Source organism: Maniola jurtina, chromosome 4 (assembly GCF_905333055.1).
Source record: "Maniola jurtina chromosome 4, ilManJurt1.1, whole genome shotgun sequence".
NCBI lineage: Eukaryota > Metazoa > Arthropoda > Insecta > Lepidoptera > Nymphalidae > Maniola > Maniola jurtina.
The window spans coordinates 6,358,813-6,382,617 of record NC_060032.1 but is presented as its reverse complement, the minus strand read 5'-3'; the positions used below and the strand labels follow the sequence as shown (position 1 = coordinate 6,382,617).

Here is a 23,805-nt window from a genome sequence, read left to right as displayed (position 1 = left end):
CGTAGGTCTATGGGTACGACCGACAAATCATTGCCCTTAGTGTTGCCATAATATGCTAAAAGCATGCTAAAAGTATGGCAAAAAGTCTAATGGTGCCGCTTGATGCTTGTGGCAAACAACAACCACTTCAAGCGTGTGGACGGGTGTTTGCATATAGTGCCGCTTCATGCATGTGGTAAACAACACACTGCAAGCATCGGTAAACACCACAGACAGATACACCATATTGACATATCAATTTTATACACAGTAGTTGGCAATAGTTTTAGAACGATAAACGTTGGCGCAAGAATGCAAATAACCGTCCACACGCTTGCCAGTGCTTATTGTTTGCCATGAGCATGAAGCGCATCCATGGACTTTAATTTTAACCACAGAGCCTTCAGTGTCAAGTGTCAACTGTCAAAGTAACGTTTTACGTTATACCATCGTTATACGGTTTTTTTCATAGAGGTTTGATTGCGACTGGCGATAAATTGCATTGCATGATTGCAATTTGCAAGTGACATTGTAAATGTTCCTTGCATTGTTAATTTTTAACAACAGAGGTCAATTTGTGTATAAAATAATCACGGTTTTGGTAGAAAAGTTAACAAATAACATTTAGTAAAACTTATGAAAATATATTAGCTAAGAATGTCCAGCGCCGATCGAATTGATTTTGAAATGGAAGTGGAAGTGGAGAGTGCTTCGTCAGGACCACCGGTAGATGTGCCAAACCCGACGTCCCCAGCTCCTCCTGCCGCTGGAAGCACCAAAAGCGTAGTAGTAACCACTGCAACATCGGGTTCAGTTACCGTATCCCTACATCCGCTGGTAATAATGAATGTGTCTGAACATTGGACGAGGTTACGAGCTCAGGAAGGTTCACCTCAGACAGGTAAGCCTTGTCTACTACAGGGGATGCTATCGATACTGTATTGCTATTCTGGTATCGCAGGATTACAAGAACATCTGCATGCATTGCAATACCATCAATATTAGCTCAATAGATAGAGTATCACAATATCACATATCTCGTAATAATTAATAGTGTATTAGGCCCCACGAAGTACTCTATTAAACACATGAGTTTCTTAAAAAAATACATAAGTTTCTTCAATTAGTAAAAATTTCATATAAAAAGTTTGCTTTTTCTTTTGATGGTTTTAATGGAAATTATTTGGAAACATGATTTTGTTGTTATTGTTATTTCATACTAGATGATGCCTGTGACTTTGTCCACATGGATTTGGGCTTAAGATTGATTTTCTGGGATAAAAAGTATCCTATGTTCTAGGACTCTAGATGCCCATATGAAGTTAAGTTTTTTAAAAACCTATAGAAACTCTTTGATTTTCTGGGATAAAAATAGTTTATGTCTGTTCCCAAGATACAAGCTATCTCTACCAAATTTTGTCAAAATCGGTTCAGCAGATAGGCAGTGAAAAGCTAGCAGGCATACAGACAGACATACATACTTTTGCATACGATATTAAGTATGGATTTTTGTAACTATTTATGAGGTTAAAAAAATTGATATTTTTAACAATCACATTTCATTGTTACAGTAATTGGAGCTCTCATTGGCAAACAGAAGGGCCGAAACATAGAAGTAATGAATTCATTTGAGTTGGTGTTTAGTGTCATTGATGGTGATATAGTCATAGACAGAGATTACTACAATTTAAAAGAAGAACAGTGTAAGTATACCAAAAACTACCTATTATAATACAACTGTGACTTTTTAGAATGCATACTGTTGCCAATCAGATAATCTATATTATCTTCTATAACTATATCCATACTAATAAATAACATTTTGTGTCTGTGATTTTGAAAAACCCTCCTCATATTAAGCTCATATGTTTGAACTGTACCATAACTGAATCAAATGGTTAAATTTTAAAAGTGTACAATGGTGCCCAGTTTGAATAAATGAGTTTTGGTATGAATACTTACATTCATTGGTGGCCAAAAATTTACGCTAACCTTAGTGTAACTTAAACCACCTGTCATGCAACTAATCATAATTTTTTTCTAATTCCTGTATGATCATGTACATAATATTATACTTTATCCTCAGTTAAACAAGTGTTCTCGGACATGGATTTTCTGGGCTGGTATACTACTGGTGACACCCCCACAGAAAGGGATATTGCTGTGCATAGACAGATCTGTGATATCAACGAGTGTCCAGTGATGCTGATGCTAAACCCCGCTGGCATTAAAGGAGATGTATGTTTTGAAATCATTTTACTAATAAAACTAGGCACTTTCTATTCACTAGTGGTAATGAAAAGTAACATCCTGCCACTGATGGTGAGTTAAGAAATAATGATATTCTACCAAAGTTATTAGTTTTTAAAATTTGTTCATCGGAACACATAATAAGTATATATATACTAATAAGGTACAATTTTTAAGGGAAATCTTGTAGTATTTGGTACTCTAGCTCACTAAAATCCGAAAACCGTATTGTGGCTAAATCACAATCACAAATTAATATGTATTCACAAATAAATTAATTTACTAAATCACAATATATAGATGACGCCGTTCGACATTAACTTGCAGTGTTCTACATAAAAGTGCTAGGTGTGTCTTGTTCAATGGTACGGAACAAAGTGTTCGAGTCCGACTCGCACTTGGCCAGTTTTTTTGAATAGGCTACGCCAAAAGATGTCTGCTTCTGGATTTGCGCTTAACAATAACGTTTAAGGGGTAGGACTGATAAGACAGTGTAGAGTCAGAGTGATTAGATTTTGTTCTGGGCAACTTAGTTAATAAGGTACTTTCTTTAAAGTATGCAACCTTTAGATTCAAAACAAACCTAGAATAAGCTCATGAGAAAATGTAATAAAACTTAACTGAGTAAAATGTTACTGTTACAGCAACTACCAGTAGTGTTGTATGAGTCAGTCATAGATGTGGTCAATGGTCGTGCGACGATGCTGCTTGCGCCGCTCTCCTACACCCTGGCCGCGGAAGAGGCGGAGAGGATTGGGGTTGACCATGTCGCTAGGGTGTCATCTGGAGAAGCTGCGCTCAATAGCTTAGGTAATTTATATGGACTAAGAGCCATCAGCGAGGGGCCAGACCTTCATTATTTTATAAAAGCTGAAAGTTTCCCTGCGTATTGTCCCCAACTCAGAGAGGAACGATCAGCGACTATGAAGTTTGGATCATGTTGGCTTTGGCAGATAACAGGTAACAAAGACATAAAATTTTATGTTCAAGTATAAAGTCTAATTTTTTTATTATTTTCTTTGGAATAGTATTAGAAATCACGTCATGCATTGCGCGACAGTGTTTCAAATTTCAGCCCGATCCGTGTAGCAGTTTGAGCTGTGCATTGATAGATCAGCCAGTCAGTCAGCTTTTCCTTTATATATAGATAAATCTTTACTAAGAAATAAGTGTGAATTTTGACAGTTAGTATGAGAAATCTATCTTTATTCCTGAGTCAGGGTTACTAACGATGGAAAAATGTTCAAATAATTGTATTGTTACAGTGGCAGAACACCTAACCGCTCAGCGGTCGGCTATCAAAATGCTTGTGTCTCGTGTACGGGCGGTGTTGGCCACAGTGCGTGCGATACGCGACGGCACTCTAGCCCCCAGGCCGGCGCTACTGAGGGAAGCTAGAGCCTTGTCTAACAGACTCCCGCTGCTCACTTCACAACAGTTCCGCACTCACTTCTATAATGTAAGTATTTTTTTATGTCCAAACTTCGTTCTTGTGGATCACGTTTATAAAAAGGAACGTGGGTTAATGGTCTTACGGGATAAAAGGAAACCTATTTCCATCTCTGTGATGCGAGCTATCTATGTACAAAATTTCGTCAAAATTGGTTAAACCTTGGGCCTTAAAAATGTAACAGATAGACGCACTTTCGCATTTACAATATTGGAATGGATCTATGCTTGATTGAGATGGGGTTGGATGCGGGTTGCGGGAGGGGATAGCGACGTTGGTTTCTTGACTTTTAACCCAACTGTTAACTATCATCCTCCTCCAATTTGCGCCCTGGTACACGAACCGTCTTGGTGAAATAGTATGAACAATACCTGTCAGGGAGATTACACATCAAATAGAAACAGATGATCGGGAGCATTGCTTTCGTAAACTGTTGTCATTGGGACTGACAAGACATCTACGAAACTTCAAATAGTTGTGAGTGATCTTTTCTGCGGGGTTGTACTTATAAAGCCCGAAGCCCTCTGGCGACATGGCACAGCAGGGAATCCATTTCATCCCTACATGTAAGTGATCAGTGATGGTAACTATGCCACAGTATTCTTAGCTATGCCGAGGCGTCTTTAGAAGTGCTGAGGCGTTTGTCCAAGCTAATGACGACGCGAGCGGATCCCGGGCGCTGTCTTGTCTCGGCTTCCCGTAGAATGCCGAAGCGTCCCGATAGATACCGAGGCGTTCCAAGGGCTGCCGATACAGCATTCCTAAGTTTACCATGGCACTGACTTTGTACCTGCGACCATTATCATTGAAACTTCAACTTAAACTTCACGAAGTTATGGTCCATATTCATTACTTGAAAAATCCCTTGCCGTGTCGTGCCGCCAGTGAGCGCCGTGCTTTAATAGACATATACGTTCCCTTGTAGCAATGCAACGACGTGGCCCTCATGACCTCGCTAGGCACGATCACCAAGGGCTGCAACGCGATCAATCAGCTCGTGAACCGGTTCAACGTGCTATACGACCGACAGGGGATGGGCCGGCGCATGAGGGGACTCTTCTTTTAGAGTGGACGGTAATAGACAATCAGGCTTCTCTAATTGGACCTAGTTATTCAAAAATTGGCTAACCTACAAATTTTTATTTTATTCAATTTAACTTTTATAAGTACTTTTGAATCATCAAATGCATCTACCACTGGTTCGGAATGCCTTTCCGTCCAAAAGTGAGTAAAGTAATTAACTCTCATTTGTTATAATATGATCTTACATTATTTCCACCAACTATTAGAGATAAGAATGTGTTAAAGCTCTGAAGTGATGTGAATAGCACAAACTGATCTTTTACACAATTAAAAGTTAGTTGAACCATGAGTTATCACAAGTTAAACTTCATTTTCTTCTAATTAATGTGATGTGGCTTGGCTTGGACCTTTTTGAATAACTGGGTCTTAATGTTCAAAATAACTTATCTTCATCGTCGGTTGTCAAAAAGTGTTTGTGATAAATTAGTGCTCACTCACGATTGAGCGCTTATTTTCGATTTTTCGAAAGTTCTTTAGACAGAACGCCAATGTGAACTCGTTTCACGATGTTGCGGTAGATAGGTATGCTTTATTTGTAAAGTGAGGGTTATGTTAAACTGTATGTTTAAATGTAGATTTGTACTTTTAACTGCTATATAATGCATACATTTTGAGAACGCATTTTCCATATTTGCTCTATGTATCAACTGTCATGGCAATAGTTTGGTGTAGGTCACATAGAACAAATCTGGCGAGTGCGTTCTCAACATGTACGCACTATAGCGAGGTTATAGTGCTAAAAACCATTAAGTCACACTCAACGCAATAAAGACTTATTGGGCTTTTTCACAATGCCCTCGATACCATAAGACAATTAATATTTAAAACCACCTCAGATATTAAGGACACAGACTAAAATAATGCTTCAAAATGAAATTAGTTGCCAATTGCCATCTTCCATTGCCAACTGCCATTTTCCATCTTGCTATTCCTGATTTAAGTTCTCGTTCCTTGAACATCTTTTAATGCTATGTTGAAAAATATTAATCTCTTCAACTACAAAAACCTTCAAATTTTTGCTGTTGCTATGAAAAGATTGTAAAGGTGAAGCGTGTACCAACAAATGCCGACTGAACATGTTAAAACGATTAGAAATAATTAAATAGTAATTAATTACGAAGTTTGCGTTTTATTTTGTACATTTTCAATTTAATGTTATTTCGTAACTAAATTAGTGACGGTCAAAATACTTACATTTTCCTAATTTTCGCCTGCATGCCAAGAGTTTCTTCCAACCTACACAAGTTTTAATACGGTTTAAAAAATAAAATAAAATACGGGAAGGTGACGCAATAATTTTATTAGCATCATCAGGTTTGGTTACTTCAATTAATTACATAAAATCAACAAACTTTGGACACATTGAGATTCATACTATGGAAGACCTTTTCAAGTTTAAGACCTGTACACTGGATACCATACAACATAGAATGTAAAAACGTGTCCTTTGGTTTATATTCTACTTAAAGTAAATTTGTAAAAAAAACCAAATAGCGTAGCGTAGGTTTACATCCGTATATTGCGCGTGGGTATATTATTACCGTATATTGTGGCAAAGAGCGGGCCTTTTCCTACTTAAATTGAATGTTTTTATAGTATGTTATTCAATCGCGCGCAAAAGCCCGTGTACGGCGTGGAGCTTTCTTATCGTGCAAGGATGGTTCAAGGATGGCTCAAGGATGGCTGAGTGGAGCAAAAAAGGAGGCGGCGAGCGATGTAAGCTGGCGATATACGTAGCGAAAAGAAGTATGGGTAGGTGTAGCTTAATGAAGAGACGATGGAGCGAGTCTTCTAGCATAGCTCATTAAAAACAGTCAGTTAGTCAGTCATTCATTCAGCCAGTTAAGACCTAATAACTTCCGGTAAAATATCACTAGTGGTGTTAGTAATAATGATAGTTCTTTCATGTAGGATATTTCTTTTTATAAAAGGACCGCTGGCATAACAGACACTTCCAATAAAAATTGAACCTTATTGTTTTGCGATAAGGAACAAATTTTAAAAGCTAACTGCACCAATGGCAGGATGTTGCTTTTAATTAAACAGCTACTTAAGTCGGCTATTAATTTATGTATATTTAAGAGCCCTTGTTTTGGTTCGCATCACCACGCTACGCTACGTTTTATAAATTTATAAACGTTTTTAGACAATTATTAATAAGAACAATTGCAATATATTTACATACAATAATTATATTTTTTTGAATACCTATCTGAATAGTTGAAATTAATATTAACGTGTTTTTATTACGATTAGGTACTTTTATGCGACTTCAATATGTCACTTTCTTAAGTGTAGTGATTAGGTGTAGGTAGTTACAATAAATTATATCTATTCTAGGTTAAATGTATGTATACGTATTAAAACGTTTTATTTATAGATTTTTTTACAATTCATAAAAATCCTACAATAGGTATAAATTGATATACACACAGTTGTACTGATAATTTTGTACAAAAATATTAAATTTAATTCGAATTATTTTTTTATATTGCTTTTAAGTGTTTCTATTTTAGACACTACTAATTCAATTGCACAAACATCGTATATTTATATATCCTAAGCCACAGCTGCCATAATCACATACTATTTATAATTTGTAGATTAGATTTACTTATCAAAATCAGAAAAGTTGAAATAAATGCATCAGAATTATGGTATATTGAGCGCAGAAAATAACTTGCATGATAAACATAATAAACGTGCTTTATTACATAAAAAATCTAATTATGGTCCTACTTTCAAATACATAAGTAGATTTCTTGGTCTTCATAAGCTTAAGCATCTTATTTCAAATTATATGAAATTCAAAGTTGCTCTGAAAGAAACCGCATCGCATATCTAGCATGTTCAATCCAATTAATAAAGTAATAAACCATATTTTGTTTGTGTAAATACTTTAAATACAATTTGTAATGATTATTTAAGCATATTAAGCACATAGTCACACAGAAATTCCGGCCTGTTCTATCAATTTGTATAAGAGCCCCTTCACACTGGTGTTTCTCCAACACAGATAAGATGCCGCGAGATCATGTTATCGTTTTGATATTGTCATTAACAAGTATAAGAGTTATTAGGCTATTATGAATCTGGCATAATTGCATAGTGATTAAAATATTCAAAAAAATTAATTTAAAAAAAAATTATAAGAGCCCCTTCACTCTAGCGTTTCTCGAGTGTAGGCGTTTTTGGAACGTATGACGCTGCGACTACTTGACGCTAGCGATGCGTTACTGACCGCTGAGTTAGCATCGCGCAAACGCCGCTGCGTGATCACGTTATTGTTTTGGTATTTAAAAATTTATTCCGATGAGGAAACTATTGGCTTTACTATTAAAAATAATAATAATAACGAAAGAAAAAAGAAAACGAAAGAATACAATAAAAAACCATGGGAGAACCAACTATGGAGTTTGCACCAAGTGAAAGTAATTATTTTGTGCTAATTTGTAGACACATAAAAATAACTTTAAATATTTCAATTCTTACTTTCAAATATCGAAACCTCGGTCGAAAATTTGATGGCTTTGTTAGAAATAATACAAAATTCCAAAAAAAAAAACATAAAAATTTATTTAAAAAATTTGAAAAAGAATACAATATTGCGTCCGTTGCCGTGATACGAAAATGCGTTCGTGATTGTAGGTATGTAGTGAACCTGATGCTTCAGTTCAGTTAGCATCGCGTCTACGCGACGTTATCGCAGCATAGATGTTCACACGGCCAGTGCGCATGCATTTGCGCTGCGAAAGAGTTCGGCGAACGCCCTCGCTGGAAAAACATTAGTGTGAACGGACTCTAAAATCACACAGCGTGTTGCGGGTCTGGCCAATGTGACATAAAATCATAGGCGCGGCGCGGCCCTTTTGCGAAATTATTGATTGAATAAAAGTAAATTAAGAAAGGACCGTCTTACAAAGATGCTGCCCATACCTATTATAAATACGAAAGTGTGGTTTGTTAGTTTATTGTGGGTTGTCTTCAAATCACATTGCAACGGGGCAACGTAACGACGTGATTTTTTGCATGGTTATAGAAGGCCTGGAGAGTGTCATAGGATACATTAATCCCGGAAATCAGAGTTCCGACGGGATTTATAAAAACATAACCCCTCGCTGACGAAGTCGCGGGCATCAGCTAGTCTTTAATAATAATCATCAGGAATCTTCTCTATGCCGATGAGTTCATCGAAGAGTGTCTGGTTTTCCGGAATGACGTGCGGCTCGTGGAGCGTCTGTCGAGCGAACCTCAGCACTGCCCGCGCGAGCTGCCCCACTGTCCACTTTCTGTCTGTTAGCACCCTTACTAATGTGTCCAACTGGAAAAGAAGGAAGGTTAATTAAGTGCAATTATTATAATTAATAGTACTTAGATATAAGTCTGTTTAGTAAGACTCGTCTAAACAAACGATAAAGCGGTAAGCGGCTAGCCGAGGAAGGCTGAAAGTAGAGACATTTTTTTATTGTTTAACTAGCTGATGCCCGCAGCTTCGCTCGCGTGGATTGGTCAGATCCCCTGTAGCATCAGGATTGAGGAGTTGGACTCCAAATTTTTTATGAAACAATGTCGCAAAGGTCCTCTATCGATTAAAAAAGAAATGACGCAAATCGGTTCAGAAATCTCGGAGATTTCGGTGTACATAGGTAGCAAAACACAACTCCCTTTTTGAAAGTCGGTTAAAAAAGTAGCCTATGTTACTCCCTGGTCAATTCTCTACTTGTCTGTGAAAATCCCGTCAAAATCGGTTTAGCCGTTCCCAAGATTAGCCTTTTCAAACAGACAGACAGACAGACAGACAGACAGACAGACAGACAGACAGACAGACAAAAATTTTAAAAACGTGTGATTCAGTTATAGTATAGTTCAAATAACCATATGACCTTAATATGCGGTAGTTATTTCGAAATTACAGACAGACACTCCAATTTTATTTATTAGTATAGATATACACTAATAGTTTTATTGTTTAGTATTGAAATGAGAAGCAATCAATATTTGTATGGAAATCGCTGGTGGAAAAACTTTAGTTCGTAAAGTAATGGCTGAAATTAATAATCAATGTTATCTGTGGTACCTAAGCTAGTTTAGCAATGTTGTTATTTGTCAAAAATTTGGTTAATTTGGGGTTTTTTTACATTTAGCAACGCGACGTCCCTAATCAACTTATCGACAGATTACGGATAGATTGATTAACTATATTAATTTTTGGCGATGTCATTTGAAATCTTACTTTAAACAACTTCTCGTTCCCGAACGTGTAGTATATGAGAGCTGGCACGCCAGCCAAGCTGGACGCCACGCTGGACACCAGCCACTGCACCAGTAGTTTCAGTTGCGGGTGTCCGCGCTGCTGGCGCCCGCAGCCCCAGTTGCCAGTGGCCACGACAGTTCGTAAACGAATAAGTGATTTGAAACCTTACTTTAAACAATTTCTCGTTCCCGAACGTGTAGTATATGAGAGCTGGCACGCCGGCCACGCTGGACGCCAGCCACTGCAGCAGCAGTTTCAGTTGCGGGTGTCCGCGCTGCCGGCGCCCGCAGCCCCAGTTGCCAGTGGCCACGGGACGGCAAGACCCTCCCGTTACTATCTTGTGGGCTAGCTGGTTAAGCTGGAAATAAATTGTTTGTTGACAATCGTGTTGAACAAGGAAGCAAATTAATGTTATATACTTATTATCATCCACTTCCAACCTATGTTTGAAATTCGAAGCCTCTAGCTTATCGGGAAGTTTAAAATCGATTGTGAAATTGGAACCGAAACGACAAATAGACAAACAGACTGAAAAGAAAACAAATTTATAAAACCGTGTTAAGAAACAGAAAAGAGCAAAAAATTGGGAATTTGATTAATATTGATTATCGCTAAGTGGTTTAGAAAATACCTTATTTTGGGACTAATTCAAGGGACAATTGGGCTTATTAAATGTTTTCTGAATAGAATAGAATAGGTATTGAGTTTTATTGTTTTTAATTGCGGTAATTCAAATAAATGAGCAGTACCTAAGTAAGCTGGTGGTAATAAGAGAATGCGGTTTGGTTCTTTATATAATATGTATATATTATTGTATTGTGTTATAGTATTCTATGTATATTATGTCTTCGAGCATTAAGAACATACTTGTGTAATTAAAGAGGTCCTTAACATGTTGAATAAGTACCGTGAGTATCATCGGTGGAGCTTGGAGTAACTTTGTATCGAAGTAAAAATAATTTCTACTTACTTATCTATTAACTAATAATAATCTGTGATCCCATACATATACGTATACATAGATATGAGTACCAGTGGTTATGCTCAACATACATGATACGATATTTTTTCATGATGAGCACTGTCAAAGAGCTGTATGTTGGCACTGCAGGAATGAACGCAATATGGACTGGCATTCAATGTATTGTTAATGTTAACAAGCATAAAATAAATCTAGCTACATAAATAATAATTAATATATACGTCAAGAACATTGCCCTTATAGCTTTAATTACATTATCATGATATAATTTAAGGTCCTAGCAGGTTATTATTGTAATACATAGGTAATGTGAGTGTACCAGAAGTGCGTTCATTTAAATAGATTTTTCATGCTACATAAATACGTATATTGATATCAAGCAAACACCAGTGCATTCAAATCAAACTATATATTAGTAGGTAATTTTATTTAAATGGTTTTAGATTGAAATTAAACGGGCAAAGACCACATCTGACCTTCGGTGTTTTTATTTTAACCGTCACTGGTTCGCATTCGATATTTTCTTCTATAGTTTCGACTATCATGTTTACTACCCAGTTAAGTTTTTTCTTTCTTACGTCGGGGTTGGATAATTGTGTCGAGCATGTTTCAGTTGACAAACTGATAGACTTTTCGTTCACATTGGGATTTTTGTCATCTTTATCGCATCTGGCACTCGAGTTTTCTAACACATCTTCTGGTATCGATTCTTTTACTTTACGTTTCTGTCAAAAACAGTACTGTATGAACTTAGGAGATTAGTGCAGAGCATACTAATTTTACATAGTAGGTAACTGCACCTATTGTATCTAGATCTTCTGTGTTCTTTTATTACGTTCACTGTAATTTATATGCCAGACTTAAAAATTGGTACTGGAGATCTGCCATAATACTATCAAAGTTATGAAATATCTATATAGCCAGCCTATAAAATATGTGGTTTCGAAAATAAGCAGTAGGAATTTCAAAATATCTAACATGATTTTTGTAACAAACATTAGTCTAAATTGCGTTAGTTCAACAAGTGTCGTGCCTATATACTTCATTTGAAAAGAACTGAGAGGCTATACAAAAATACACATGGCACGAGGCACAAATCATAACAAATGTACGTCCCGTACTAATCACAATGCATATCTCAAATTATGATCTTTGTTTCGGACTAGGACAGTTCAACGTCCGTCTCCATCCGGCCGTGTGTGGGTGGCCCATATTATTTGGTTCATTGGGGATCCACAAGCAAAACTGATCACGGACGGCGCCACAAGAGGCCCGGCCAATGTCAGTGTCAAAATCAACATTGTTTGCCTAATGAATTGTTGATATCGATACAATAAACTATTGTTTCATGAATTATTTAAAGATTAATGGAATGAATTAATGGAATGCCAGTATAGCTACTGCCTCTATGGCCGGTTGGGCCGGCTGGTTTGCTTATGCGCCACCTGTCGGGATAAATTGGCAGTGTGGATCCCCATTATTGTTGAAGTATGCTCGGGATTTACGTTTGTTACGTTGAGTGCTTGAATTTGCGTTTAAAATATGCGGAAATATTTAAGGTATTTATGTACATACCAAATGCGCGGCGAGTCGGTGTCGATGTCTCGCTAGCTCTAGGGACAGGGAGCGAGCGGCGAGAGCGAGGCTTCGAGGCGTAGTCCTCTCGCGCGAGTCCCGCCCGTACAGCTCCGCCGCATCGGCACCGGCACCGCAAGTAACGCTCGCCATCGACTCGCTTAGCGTTCGCTTCAAGAGTGACCCAGCAAATCTGTAATGGAGAACATTTTAAAGAAGATATTTGATTCACATATTATATCCTTCACTATTATCATTTGATTTGCAAACAGATAGATCCCTTTTCAAAGGGAATAGAGTAGTTATAGATGATCCATTCCACTATGACCGCTCAGTCCTGGTTGTAGTAGTGAATGTACGGATAAGCGTCTGCGCATTTGTGTGCGTAACGTAAACCGTGTCGCCGTCGAGACAATACTATAACAATGTGTACGTGTCACTTAACAAACATAGCCAAACGGTTTTCGTGAAATAGAACATCTATACTACAATAACAGTTTGTTCACAATATCCATATGAATACCATGCCCAATTAATGCTAGTAGGATGACCTTGAAAGCTCCTGCTGCACAATTTTGTAATAATATTTAGTGTCATCATAAATTAATTTGTAAGTGTCTTAGCAAGAGTTGTCAAATTCATCATGTTAGACAGAGTAAGATAAACATGAATTTAGCTAGTCAAACGTATTGGATACTTACTTAAAAATTATTAGGTAAGCCGATAAATAGGTATACCTATATTTTTATGTTCTTATATCGAATGTTCTTATATCGGACAGAATGTCCAAATCCAAAATGCCAGCACAAGACTATTAAGGTTAATAATTCTCAGAAATAGCAAGAGTGCTTAGTCATAACTCATAAGCCAAAACTTCGGCCTTGGACTAGGAATATAGGTAGGTACTTCTAAATTGGCCTGAAAACTCTAGGCAGAAGCCGACGTTTTGGTTTTGGACTAAGCGTCTCGGGCATTCTTGGGGATTGCCGAGGCCCATATCGAAGTCCCAGCATTTCGGTTTAACTTGCTTCATTAGCAAAGTATAATAGTTCCCATACCTTATCACAGCTAAATCTCGAGAGTCCAATTCTCTGTTTTTATTTTCTGTGCTTTCTTTGTCAACGATTGGGTCATTGAGCCACTGGTTGAATTGTTCATAGACTTCTTCCAATTCTGAACTGCAAGAAAATTAAAAGCTTGTGAGAGAGTGCTCAAGATCTTTTCGATCTTATTGCCCTTCGCCTTTTTACAACCGCACCGCAAAACGTCGGGAAAGTTTCCATCCTTAAGTCGTCTATATTTCAGCTAACGCACGAAACGTTTTGCATCATGATTTCTCATAATACTTATTTTTGGGTAAGGTCTGACGAAATCACAAACACAATCTTTATGATAAATTATTATACTTTTATTACGTCATATTTAAATTTATTAACTTTTACATTTGTGTCAAATAAATGTTGTTCCTCTTACGTTAGTATATTTTCGAATGTCGTAGTTTTAAAACCACTCTTACAGGTAACCTCTCCACGTTTATTAGCCACTCCCCTTTTTATCTTATCGTTATCGGCCAATCCAAATTGTACAATGAATAAACTTAGTGACTAATATACAAATCATCAAGCTCGTTTAACAAATCATCTAAGAAATAAAGATGTTTTCATCTTATATATTGATTACAAATATTATCCTTTATTATGCTACAATTCATCAACTAAAAACTATAAGAATTTTATATACAGTACGTTTATCGATCAGATGTTGAACAACTTCAGCCAATCAATGACGCCTTCTAATATGATGTTATGATTTGTTATGATTTGAGTGGCGCCAACTATTTAATCAGTAACTTCTATACGTTTATAGATAATTAATATGGGCCAAGCTTACAGCTCGGCCATCCTGTTTTAAGCGAGTCTCATCGCTTTTAAAAAAAAATTAAAACTTAAGTAACATGTAAACTTCACAACCAAAATGACAAAGACTTAGTTCAACAAAACAAAAAAAAAATTAAGATAGTAATTAATTAAATTAATATTCTTGCTAACCTTAACTAGAAGGAATATACAGTTTGATTGATACATTGGTATTGATTATGATTGCAACTTAATTTTAGAGCACTCGCAGCAACCCTTTCCATCCGATATAATTAGAAAATAGCAGACAAACTCAATTCAATTCCAAACTATTTACCCTCGCAACTTTACCTGCCAGTCTACAGTAGCACTCAAATTTAGCCTTTAATCTAAAATTCATTTTTCTGTTCTCTTCCGCTAATATTAAAATAAAAAGATGCAGACACTCTAAATTTATAAATAATTTTTCAAAAATCATAAAGATATCAAAAATTGCGAGACCAGCAGCAACTAAAGGAGGCCTCAATTTAATCAAAGAAGGTAGGTATATGCATAAAGTCCGAAGTATCAATTATAACTCACAAGCCAATATTTTACAGGAACACTCAATAGAGATTTGGGGATGAGCATGTAAAACTAATTACTAAAAACTACTTTAAAGGGTTTCAAGTATCTCAAAATAAATTGTTAAAAGTTCTGTTCCAACTAGACTCTCCTCCCCACTAAAGAATTATATAAGAAAACTGATGAACTATATTATATAAGTCAATTATACAAATTCAAAATATGTCTATTTGTTAGGAAAATACTATTAAAGTCCGTACATACACGCATCACTTTAAAGCTAAATCTCATAAATATGGTACACAAAACGAACATACCTATTATGCTACAATTACATAAAGCTAGGACTAATTATGGTATGAAAACTACCTAGCTCTACTACATAATGTACTTGCCGAAACTCATACTGGAGGAAAAATCTTTTACAAAGTTTAAAGTTTAATCAAACAGTGTCAAACACCATAGATATCTTAGCTAGATGTAGGTATAGTTTGTTAACGAATATAACGTGTTTTGACTTTTTATATTATTGTATAGTCACCATACCTTTAAAGATTATGTTTTCTTCTATATTTATATTAAGAATCGGGAGCGATTCTTAATATGAATATGTGTAAGTGAACTTCTTGTCCTTTTGATAAAATAAACTCTATAGACTTAAAGTTAATCGCCGCCAGTTCTCGATTTAAATCACAAAACATTTTCATACACTTTCAACGCAATAGTTTTACGCACATTTCTTCTTCCCTTCTTATTGGAAAATCGCGGATTCCGAGCCTTGGCGCGTCTCTCTTCTACCGGGATACATATATGATTGTCCTTATTTCCCTCCAGATCCAAATTTTTAATGACCCTTATCCTAGGGTCCACCTCCTTCCCTCCAGATCCAAATTTTTAATGACCCTTATCCTAGGGTCCACCTCCTTCCCTCCAGATCCAAATTTTTAATGACCCTTATCCTAGGGTCCACCTCTTTCCTCCTATAGGACCATAGCCCGTAACCTCGGGGCTTTCTTTTTCGTCCTTTCCTTCCTTGGGACTTTGTGTCCCTGACCCATACCTAGTTTTGGGTCTTCCTTTTCCACATTTGTTCATTTCCAACATCCTTGGATCCTGCAAACATAAAACACTTTGAGTAGACCGTTCATTTAATTTTGTTTCATAAGCATCCATCATAATACAATCCGACCTAAGAGAAGTAATTTTACTTGGTAACCTAGAAAACCTATTATCATTATTATAATTTAGTTTTCTCCAGTTCCGTACCCCTCGAAGGGTGCCTACGAGACCCTATTTTCTAAACCTCTGCTCTCCGTCCGTCTGTCCGTCTGCACGTGCGTCACGGCCTGAACCGTGAACGGCGTATCGTGAACCGTGATAGATAGAGAGTTGAAAGGAACGTGATTACGGATGTATGAAAATCCTATGCCTGGTTGCTTCCAATTCAAACTTTTTTCTTTAATGTAGATTACGCTTCCCATATTTCTTACAATTACCTATTGTTTTTTTTTTTTTTCTAGCAAAATCCACATTCTGAAGTACTAATGGACAATGTTAAACAAACGCCAGGGTACAGTAGTTACGTTACTTGTGCCTCTTAACCATATAATATCTACATGCAAAAAGAATCTTTGATTTATAATTTCACATGATACTTATATATTTTATTTTAGCCATAATATGCACCATATGGCGTACTTTGTCGTTTCGAGTAACATAAGCAGAACTACCAAATTCGACCCTGGGAACGACACAGTCGCGACTCGCCGCCGAATGATACCTATTAGTTTATCATTAATTCCTTTTCATAGAGAAAAGCGATATCAACATAATAGCAGGGAAAAAAAAATGAAATAAATATTCCGTTCGATACATCTCTATTCTCTACGACATCAAGATCTCTATCACAAGCTAATCGATCATAAAGATTAGAAGAAAGTAGGTACCTTATACATTATTTTATATGTTAACCGTAATGACCCGCATCTGTTCGATTTTCCTTTATTCGTTTCGTAAAAGATTCATCCTCGTACGTCCATCATCATCATCATCGTCATCTACATCGTCATCATCATAAGGTCACTGTTGAACATAAACCTTCCCTAGTAAGCACCACACGTACTGTCCTCAGCCTTCCTCATTCAACCCCTGGTTCCTATTGATACAAACCACTAAACCCCCCCCATCAAATGTGTACCTATCTACATCCATCCATCATACAAAATGCCGTGCTGGTTGATGTGATGAGCGACAAACATAAAATTAAAACATAAAATTGCCATCAAACATAAAATCACTTCCAATAAAACAATTTACGCAAAAGTTGAAAAAATGGCTGCAAGGAAAAAATTTCTATTCTTTAGAAGAATATTTCCAACATGATAAAAAACAATTTTGATTTGATTGACATCTTTACGACATTTTATTTATTAATGAGTTCATGACATTGATCCATGTTCATGACTGGCTTTTTCCATTTTTTAATCGGACATTTTAATTATTTGACACTATCTTCATTATGTGTTTACTTATCTGTTTTAACTTTAATATCTGATCTGATTTGTTTTTTTTTTTATTTTTTTGTTAAAATCTAGTTCAATTTGTATCCAAGTGTATCTAATAATAATAAATTAATGCATGTCATATAAACTGCATGAAAATCTACATTTATGAAATAATGATTATATCACTTCATTTATAATTAACATTCAAAATATTTGTACGCCGATACGGCTAATGTGTTTGAACTATGTAATAATTACCAACATCTTGTAACACACATTATGCAAATAAAGGATTATTATTATTATTATTATTAAAGTGTTAACCTCTTCAATACGTCATGGAACTGTAGGAATAGCCATGGAAGACCTCCCAACCGAACGTTGATATTTTGTGTAAGTGGTTTCACGAGTCAAAAAAAATATTCTTGTCCATAAAGGAACAAGCCACGATATAGATTCTTCTATCGGAACTTAAATATTCCAATCACTGCATGCATTCCAACTAATCAGTTTGCTACTGTATATTTGAAGTTGATAATAAATAAAAATGTTAGCTTAGTTAAATTCCTATGATAATTCGATTTTTGGTGCATCAACCAGTTTCACCTATTATGTAAAATTAAATATATATATATATTTTTTTTTTTTTATTACCGGCTGTACATTTTAAACTAACCTAAGCAAAATATACTTTCTTACTAATAACTTAATCTTAAAAATTTTCAAGAGGATCCTTCCGCCTCAAATTAACTCAATGATAAAAATGAACAGGAAACTTCAAATGTTGTAAAATCCAGCCAATGCTTCGTACCTTGCTTTATTAATCCAATAGGTACTTCTTTGGATTTTGTCAAAACAAAACACTTTTACTTGTTGAGTGTATAAAAATAAATAATGTAATAAATCAATTAACTGTTAAAGCTAATAACTTTTACAGAAAGCGAACCTCATGATATCTCTTATGAGTTTTAAGCGTAAAATTACCACGCCGAAAACAAAACATGAGCTCACAGTATTCTTATTTGATATACGTAATCCAGTAATACTATATCTATCTACATAATTCGTAAATATGTATGTATAGTTTGTAAGTTACTATTTCACTTTATGCTGTTTCAATGCTTTAAGTTATTATTTTTATCTTTGTCTCATTTTTTTAGTTTAGCCTCATTCTATTTTTAAACTTACTATTTCGCTATAATATTTACAAGTAACCTCATCGAAGACTACACGGTCTTCTGATAACCCAACAAGCATTTATCCAACAGCTATCGCTTTCACCCGAACGGAGGTTCCCTGAAATATACTGAGATAACAATACCTAGTTGACACATGGATGTACAAGAGCGGCAACAAGCTATGACCCCCTCTAGTCATAACTATATCTTTATGATTGTAACATTTCAAACAGTGAAAGTATGTATAAACGATTTCGTCCATAGGACATGCGCTCTAAAGAATGTTAATATAATTATCAGCAACTAAAATCTTGAAGAAACTAATAGGTACAACTTGTCTTTGAAGTATGAAAATATGCACATTTATCAAGTATACCAGTTCATCAAACATTAAAGTACGCATTTATAAAATGATATCTCACTTATTAATCAAGATAACTACCTGTTTATCAAACCTACCCTACCAAATATAAATAACTACTCACCAAATGTAATGCTTTATAACTTAAGTAAAAATATGAAACAAATGTGCATCAACCACATACATACACTCTTCAAATTCATCCATTTATCAAAATGTTATATAATATAACCATTCACCAAATCCATTATATACTTAGTTCATTAAATAGTTTAGTCAAACTTTACTCCACTTGCCACGATTGCAAATTTTCAAACCAACCAGTTTCAACCATTGTGCCTCCAAAATAATCAGCCGCAACCATTGCAGCTCATATCACTTGATAATGCATCCCTCCCTCAGAAAAACAGGCATTAGGAATGTCTTTCCAAGACGCGCGAGAGACAGCCACCGTGGCTTTTCGCGAGATTTAATCCAAATTGAACTAATGCCTAAATAAATGATTTAATTAGAGGGCGATTGCTTTTGCAACCTCTAACCGTCCAATCAAACACCGAAAGTATTCAATAATCCGAGACGTAAATAAAAACCCGTCAGAACACCGTATTTATAAAAAAAGAGACAAGAAAAAGATTCCTCCTCGCAATAGATTGCGTGACATCCAACAAGTGAATTATCGACTTTATTACACAACTTATCCTCAACATGTTTTACATCATTTCCTACAATTGAAATCTTTCTATTTTAAATACCCTAACTACAACTTCATAATCCAACAAAAAATCACACTAGATTTATCCCTCGGTCCCACATCTTTAATGCTTTTTTTTTCTGTTTGGGTAACTAAAACAAAAAAAAATATATACTCATGTTATAAAACGTTGTCAAAGCTTTCCTGAACGCGCTAAATAAGCAAAAACATAAAATCAGGCGAAATGCCAGACCAGCCGAAAAACCTTCAATGCTTAATCATTAAATACTACCGGCGCTCCTAAGCGAAATTTATAAGGCACCGCATTTCGATTTTATCAAACAGACTGATTCAATTTCGAGAGCACAACAAACGTGGTTTCCTGAGAGTTTCGTTAACTAAATGCATATCGAAACTGAACTATCGCGAAGCGAGTCAAGCGAGCGTGAATTTTTTTTTTTTAAATATATTTCTGGGATAATGTCATGCCACAAACGCGAGCGTAGTGCAAAGATATTTGCCTAAAATTTCTTTCGTACAACAAAGAAAATAGTATTTTGGTAGTAGGTACTTATTATCGCGCCCTGCCCTAAGGGCAGTACTGTAGGTATATTACCATTAAAAAAAAAACTTACTCTAATTTTAATAGAACATTTGCCAGGAATTTAACCCGCCAAGCGATGTTAATCCAATAAAAACAAAATCATATTGCATTTAAATGCGGCAGTACACGGTTAATTGCGTGAATACAGGTAAAAAAAAAAACCCCCGCTGCCCATATACTATACCTACCTACTACTCGTAGTACTCAAATTATTGTGCCAGTATTAAAAGTAAATTAGCTGTTATCTAGCGTGGTAGACTACGGCCTAAACCCTTCTCATTCTGTGAGGAGACACTTGTTGCTCAGTAGTGGGCCGGCCATGGGTTGTTCATGGTGAGCTGTTATCAGCAAAGTTATGTTTGAAACTCAAACATTACGCGTTTCAAGTGGTAAAAATAGATAAATGAAAACATTTCTCCTCACTTTTGTAAAAAAAAACACTTATTTATGCACCCCGTATTTAAAACTATCTGACTACCTACCTACCATAATTTTAAATTTAGTTAAAGAATAACCAGATAAGATAAACCTACTTTTACACCCATTTTAGGATTTATATTTCTCAAAATGCTCAATTTATTAACCCTGGTCACTATTACTTTATTACAACGGATCACCTTCATTTTTATCAATTAACATTTTATATCCCCAATCACTTAGTAACCATTACAAGTAGAGACGGATTATTTCACTGGCAGGCGTAAAACGAAAAACTATTTCATGTAACTTTTTCTACCTTATCCCAAAGCGGTTTACAAAAAATAATAATTTCACAAAACAACATTCAAGATGCCCAATGAGTGCTGTGTGATAATATCGCGTCACTGTGTGCTAGAAAAAGGAAAACATCTATCTATACAATGAATGCAGCAAACGATTGAACCTAAATCCAGAAATTCCCCTTCCGTAAAACAAAACCACTATGTGAAAATAAATCCCTATCGTAACTCTTAACCAAACTAACAGCACGGCAACACTAACTAACGGCACACGATTACAAGTGTGAAGATTGAAATACCACGTTCCGTGAGATATTCACCTGTGCAATCATTCAATGAGAAATAAAACCCCGGCAGGACATAGTAGATACATCCTGAAAACTATTTAAAAGTAACAATAACGCCCATCATTAAGTAAACCACACTTTTTATATTGTTTAACACTATCTTCACTATCTATTCCATTGTACCCACGATACAGGATAACCTAGTGCGGGTACCACCAAACACAGGAAAATTGTACAAGACTGTTTTTGTAAATAAACATTTTTCATTTTTCATTGTAAAATAAGCCTTCTAAATACCTCAATGTTATTTAAACCACAATTTGAAGGTCGATCGCATTTGTATAACCAATATACAAGATGAATTATACAAATGTGGGTAATTCTAGGTATCATAACGTTATATAATTTCCATTCCAACTCGGAGCAAAGCTTCTTAACAAAATGATAACTAAATGTAGAACAAACAAAACGAAAACCCACACAAATAAAAAAAAAATTACCATTAATAGGTATCAATAAAAATAAAATCATGGAAAGATCCTACCCGTTTATCCAGAAATCCTTTGATGCCATGACTAGGTACTTTGATATATTGAGGCCCAAATATTGGCCTTGTGCTCCAAAATGTCTGTGGTCTACTAGACCTCCACTTCTTTCTCGTTCCTCTGTATATTTCCACTTGTTTCTCTGAGTCGTGAGCGTGACAAGAAAATATTATATTTTCTTGATGTCCCACTTCTGACCTTTTGGGTAAGGTCTGACGAAATCACAAACACAATCTTTATGATAAATTATTATACTTTTATTACGTCATATTTAAATTTATTAACTTTTACATTTGTGTCAAATAAATGTTGTTCCTCTTACGTTAGTATATTTTCGAATGTCGTAGTTTTAAAACCACTCTTACAGGTAACCTCTCCACGTTTATTAGCCACTCCCCTTTTTATCTTATCGTTATCGGCCAATCCAAATTGTACAATGAATAAACTTAGTGACTAATATACAAATCATCAAGCTCGTTTAACAAATCATCTAAGAAATAAAGATGTTTTCATCTTATATATTGATTACAAATATTATCCTTTATTATGCTACAATTCATCAACTAAAAACTATAAGAATTTTATATACAGTACGTTTATCGATCAGATGTTGAACAACTTCAGCCAATCAATGACGCCTTCTAATATGATGTTATGATTTGTTATGATTTGAGTGGCGCCAACTATTTAATCAGTAACTTCTATACGTTTATAGATAATTAATATGGGCCAAGCTTACATTATGCATGGCTTGGTTTAGAATAGGTACTCTTCCGAGATCTGTGTTTCCTACCAATTACAGTCCGGGCATTTTTAAAAGAGTGAATAGGCATCTTCTAGGCTAACGCAGATGTTTTTTGAATTAAAAAAAAAGAGTAAATACTTACGTATATTCTGTACTGAAGCTGTATTTAGAACTGTTCCCGGTCTCTTTTCTAGAAAGCAGCCGTCTCGAGGGCTGGTTACCATTTTCTAAATTGTCCTTCTCATTCAGTACGAAACCTACGGAACCGCCACGTTTTATCCTGTAATAAGAACAAGCTTTATTACTTTATCCGGTCAAGAGGACCAAACATTGTAGAATGCGTTATTCCTTGCCAATTGCGTGTAACACACTAATTTACATAGGTCGTTTTTGTCAACCGATAGACGTCCACTCCTAGACAAAGATCTTTTGTATTGACTGTTACGCCACGTCTTACGCCGTTGAACAAGGAATCCCTAGGGGGTAAAGAATAAGAATACCTAATATCATTGTCGTTGACTTCCGCTCCAGATATACTTATTCCGACAGCATAACTGGAACTGTCCGTAGACCAGTCACCAGTAGTGCTAGTCGTACATGAGTTTTCTGCCTCTCTTCTTAACGCCTCTCTGAGGCGTTCAGCAAAGCTCATCCTCCTTTCTTCGGTTGATAAATCTTTGGAGTATTGGAATGAATTTGGACGTGCGCTCTCTCCTCTCCCTTCGTCTTCGCTACCTGCGAATGAAACAACTTGAGGGTCGAGGAGTTCTCTCTCGCAGAAGTGACGATTTTCAGATAGACGGTGAGATAAGTGGGTTGTATGTTTGTGTTTGTTGTGTTGTTTGTGTATGGGTGTGTGTTGTAGTTGTGTGCTGGTGTTTGTTTGCATTTCATATGTAGACAGAGCATCAAGTAATAAAATGGTAAATAGAAGGAAAGGACTTGTTCTTAAGACATTTTATGGTAATAGGCCACCAGTCGTGGATTCTTAACACACTTTTATTAATTTGCTTTTCTGTCGGATTGTTTGTTTGTCCGTTTGAACAGCAATCGATTTGAAACGAGCTTCCCGATGAGCTGAAGGCTTGATATTTTTTTAAATATAGGTTGGAAGGGATGACAAAACATTACCCTGCTTTCTTGGTTTAAGATAATAATATTTCACTTGTTAGATAAAT

At 35.8% G+C, this 23,805-nt stretch overlaps 2 protein-coding genes across 4 annotated transcripts in view; one reads left to right on the top strand and one right to left on the bottom strand.

The window, feature by feature from the left end:
- Positions 1-442: 442 nt before the first annotated feature.
- On the top strand, positions 443-8,314 carry LOC123881291 (COP9 signalosome complex subunit 6). The gene is made up of 6 exons (XM_045929979.1): positions 443-880; positions 1,551-1,682; positions 2,066-2,217; positions 2,874-3,039; positions 3,495-3,688; positions 4,605-8,314. Exons 1-6 carry the CDS (start codon positions 637-639, stop codon positions 4,743-4,745), a joined length of 1,029 nt encoding a protein of 342 aa, XP_045785935.1. The 5' UTR covers positions 443-636; the 3' UTR covers positions 4,746-8,314.
- The window catches only part of LOC123881290, a 29,706-nt gene continuing 11,947 nt past the window's right edge, over positions 6,047-23,805 (bottom strand). For 2 of the 3 annotated variants that reach the window (XM_045929977.1, XM_045929976.1), the window contains exons 12-18: positions 23,128-23,362; positions 22,770-22,907; positions 13,632-13,751; positions 12,574-12,766; positions 11,475-11,723; positions 10,186-10,374; positions 6,047-9,083 (exon numbers count right to left, since the gene is read on the bottom strand). In XM_045929977.1, the coding sequence (XP_045785933.1) occupies positions 8,910-9,083; positions 10,186-10,374; positions 11,475-11,723; positions 12,574-12,766; positions 13,632-13,751; positions 22,770-22,907; positions 23,128-23,362 (1,298 nt within the window). In that variant the 3' untranslated portion in view covers positions 6,047-8,909. The remainder of the gene's footprint in view (positions 9,084-10,185; positions 10,375-11,474; positions 11,724-12,573; positions 12,767-13,631; positions 13,752-22,769; positions 22,908-23,127; positions 23,363-23,805) is intronic. The other variant, XM_045929978.1, reaches the window with a different exon arrangement.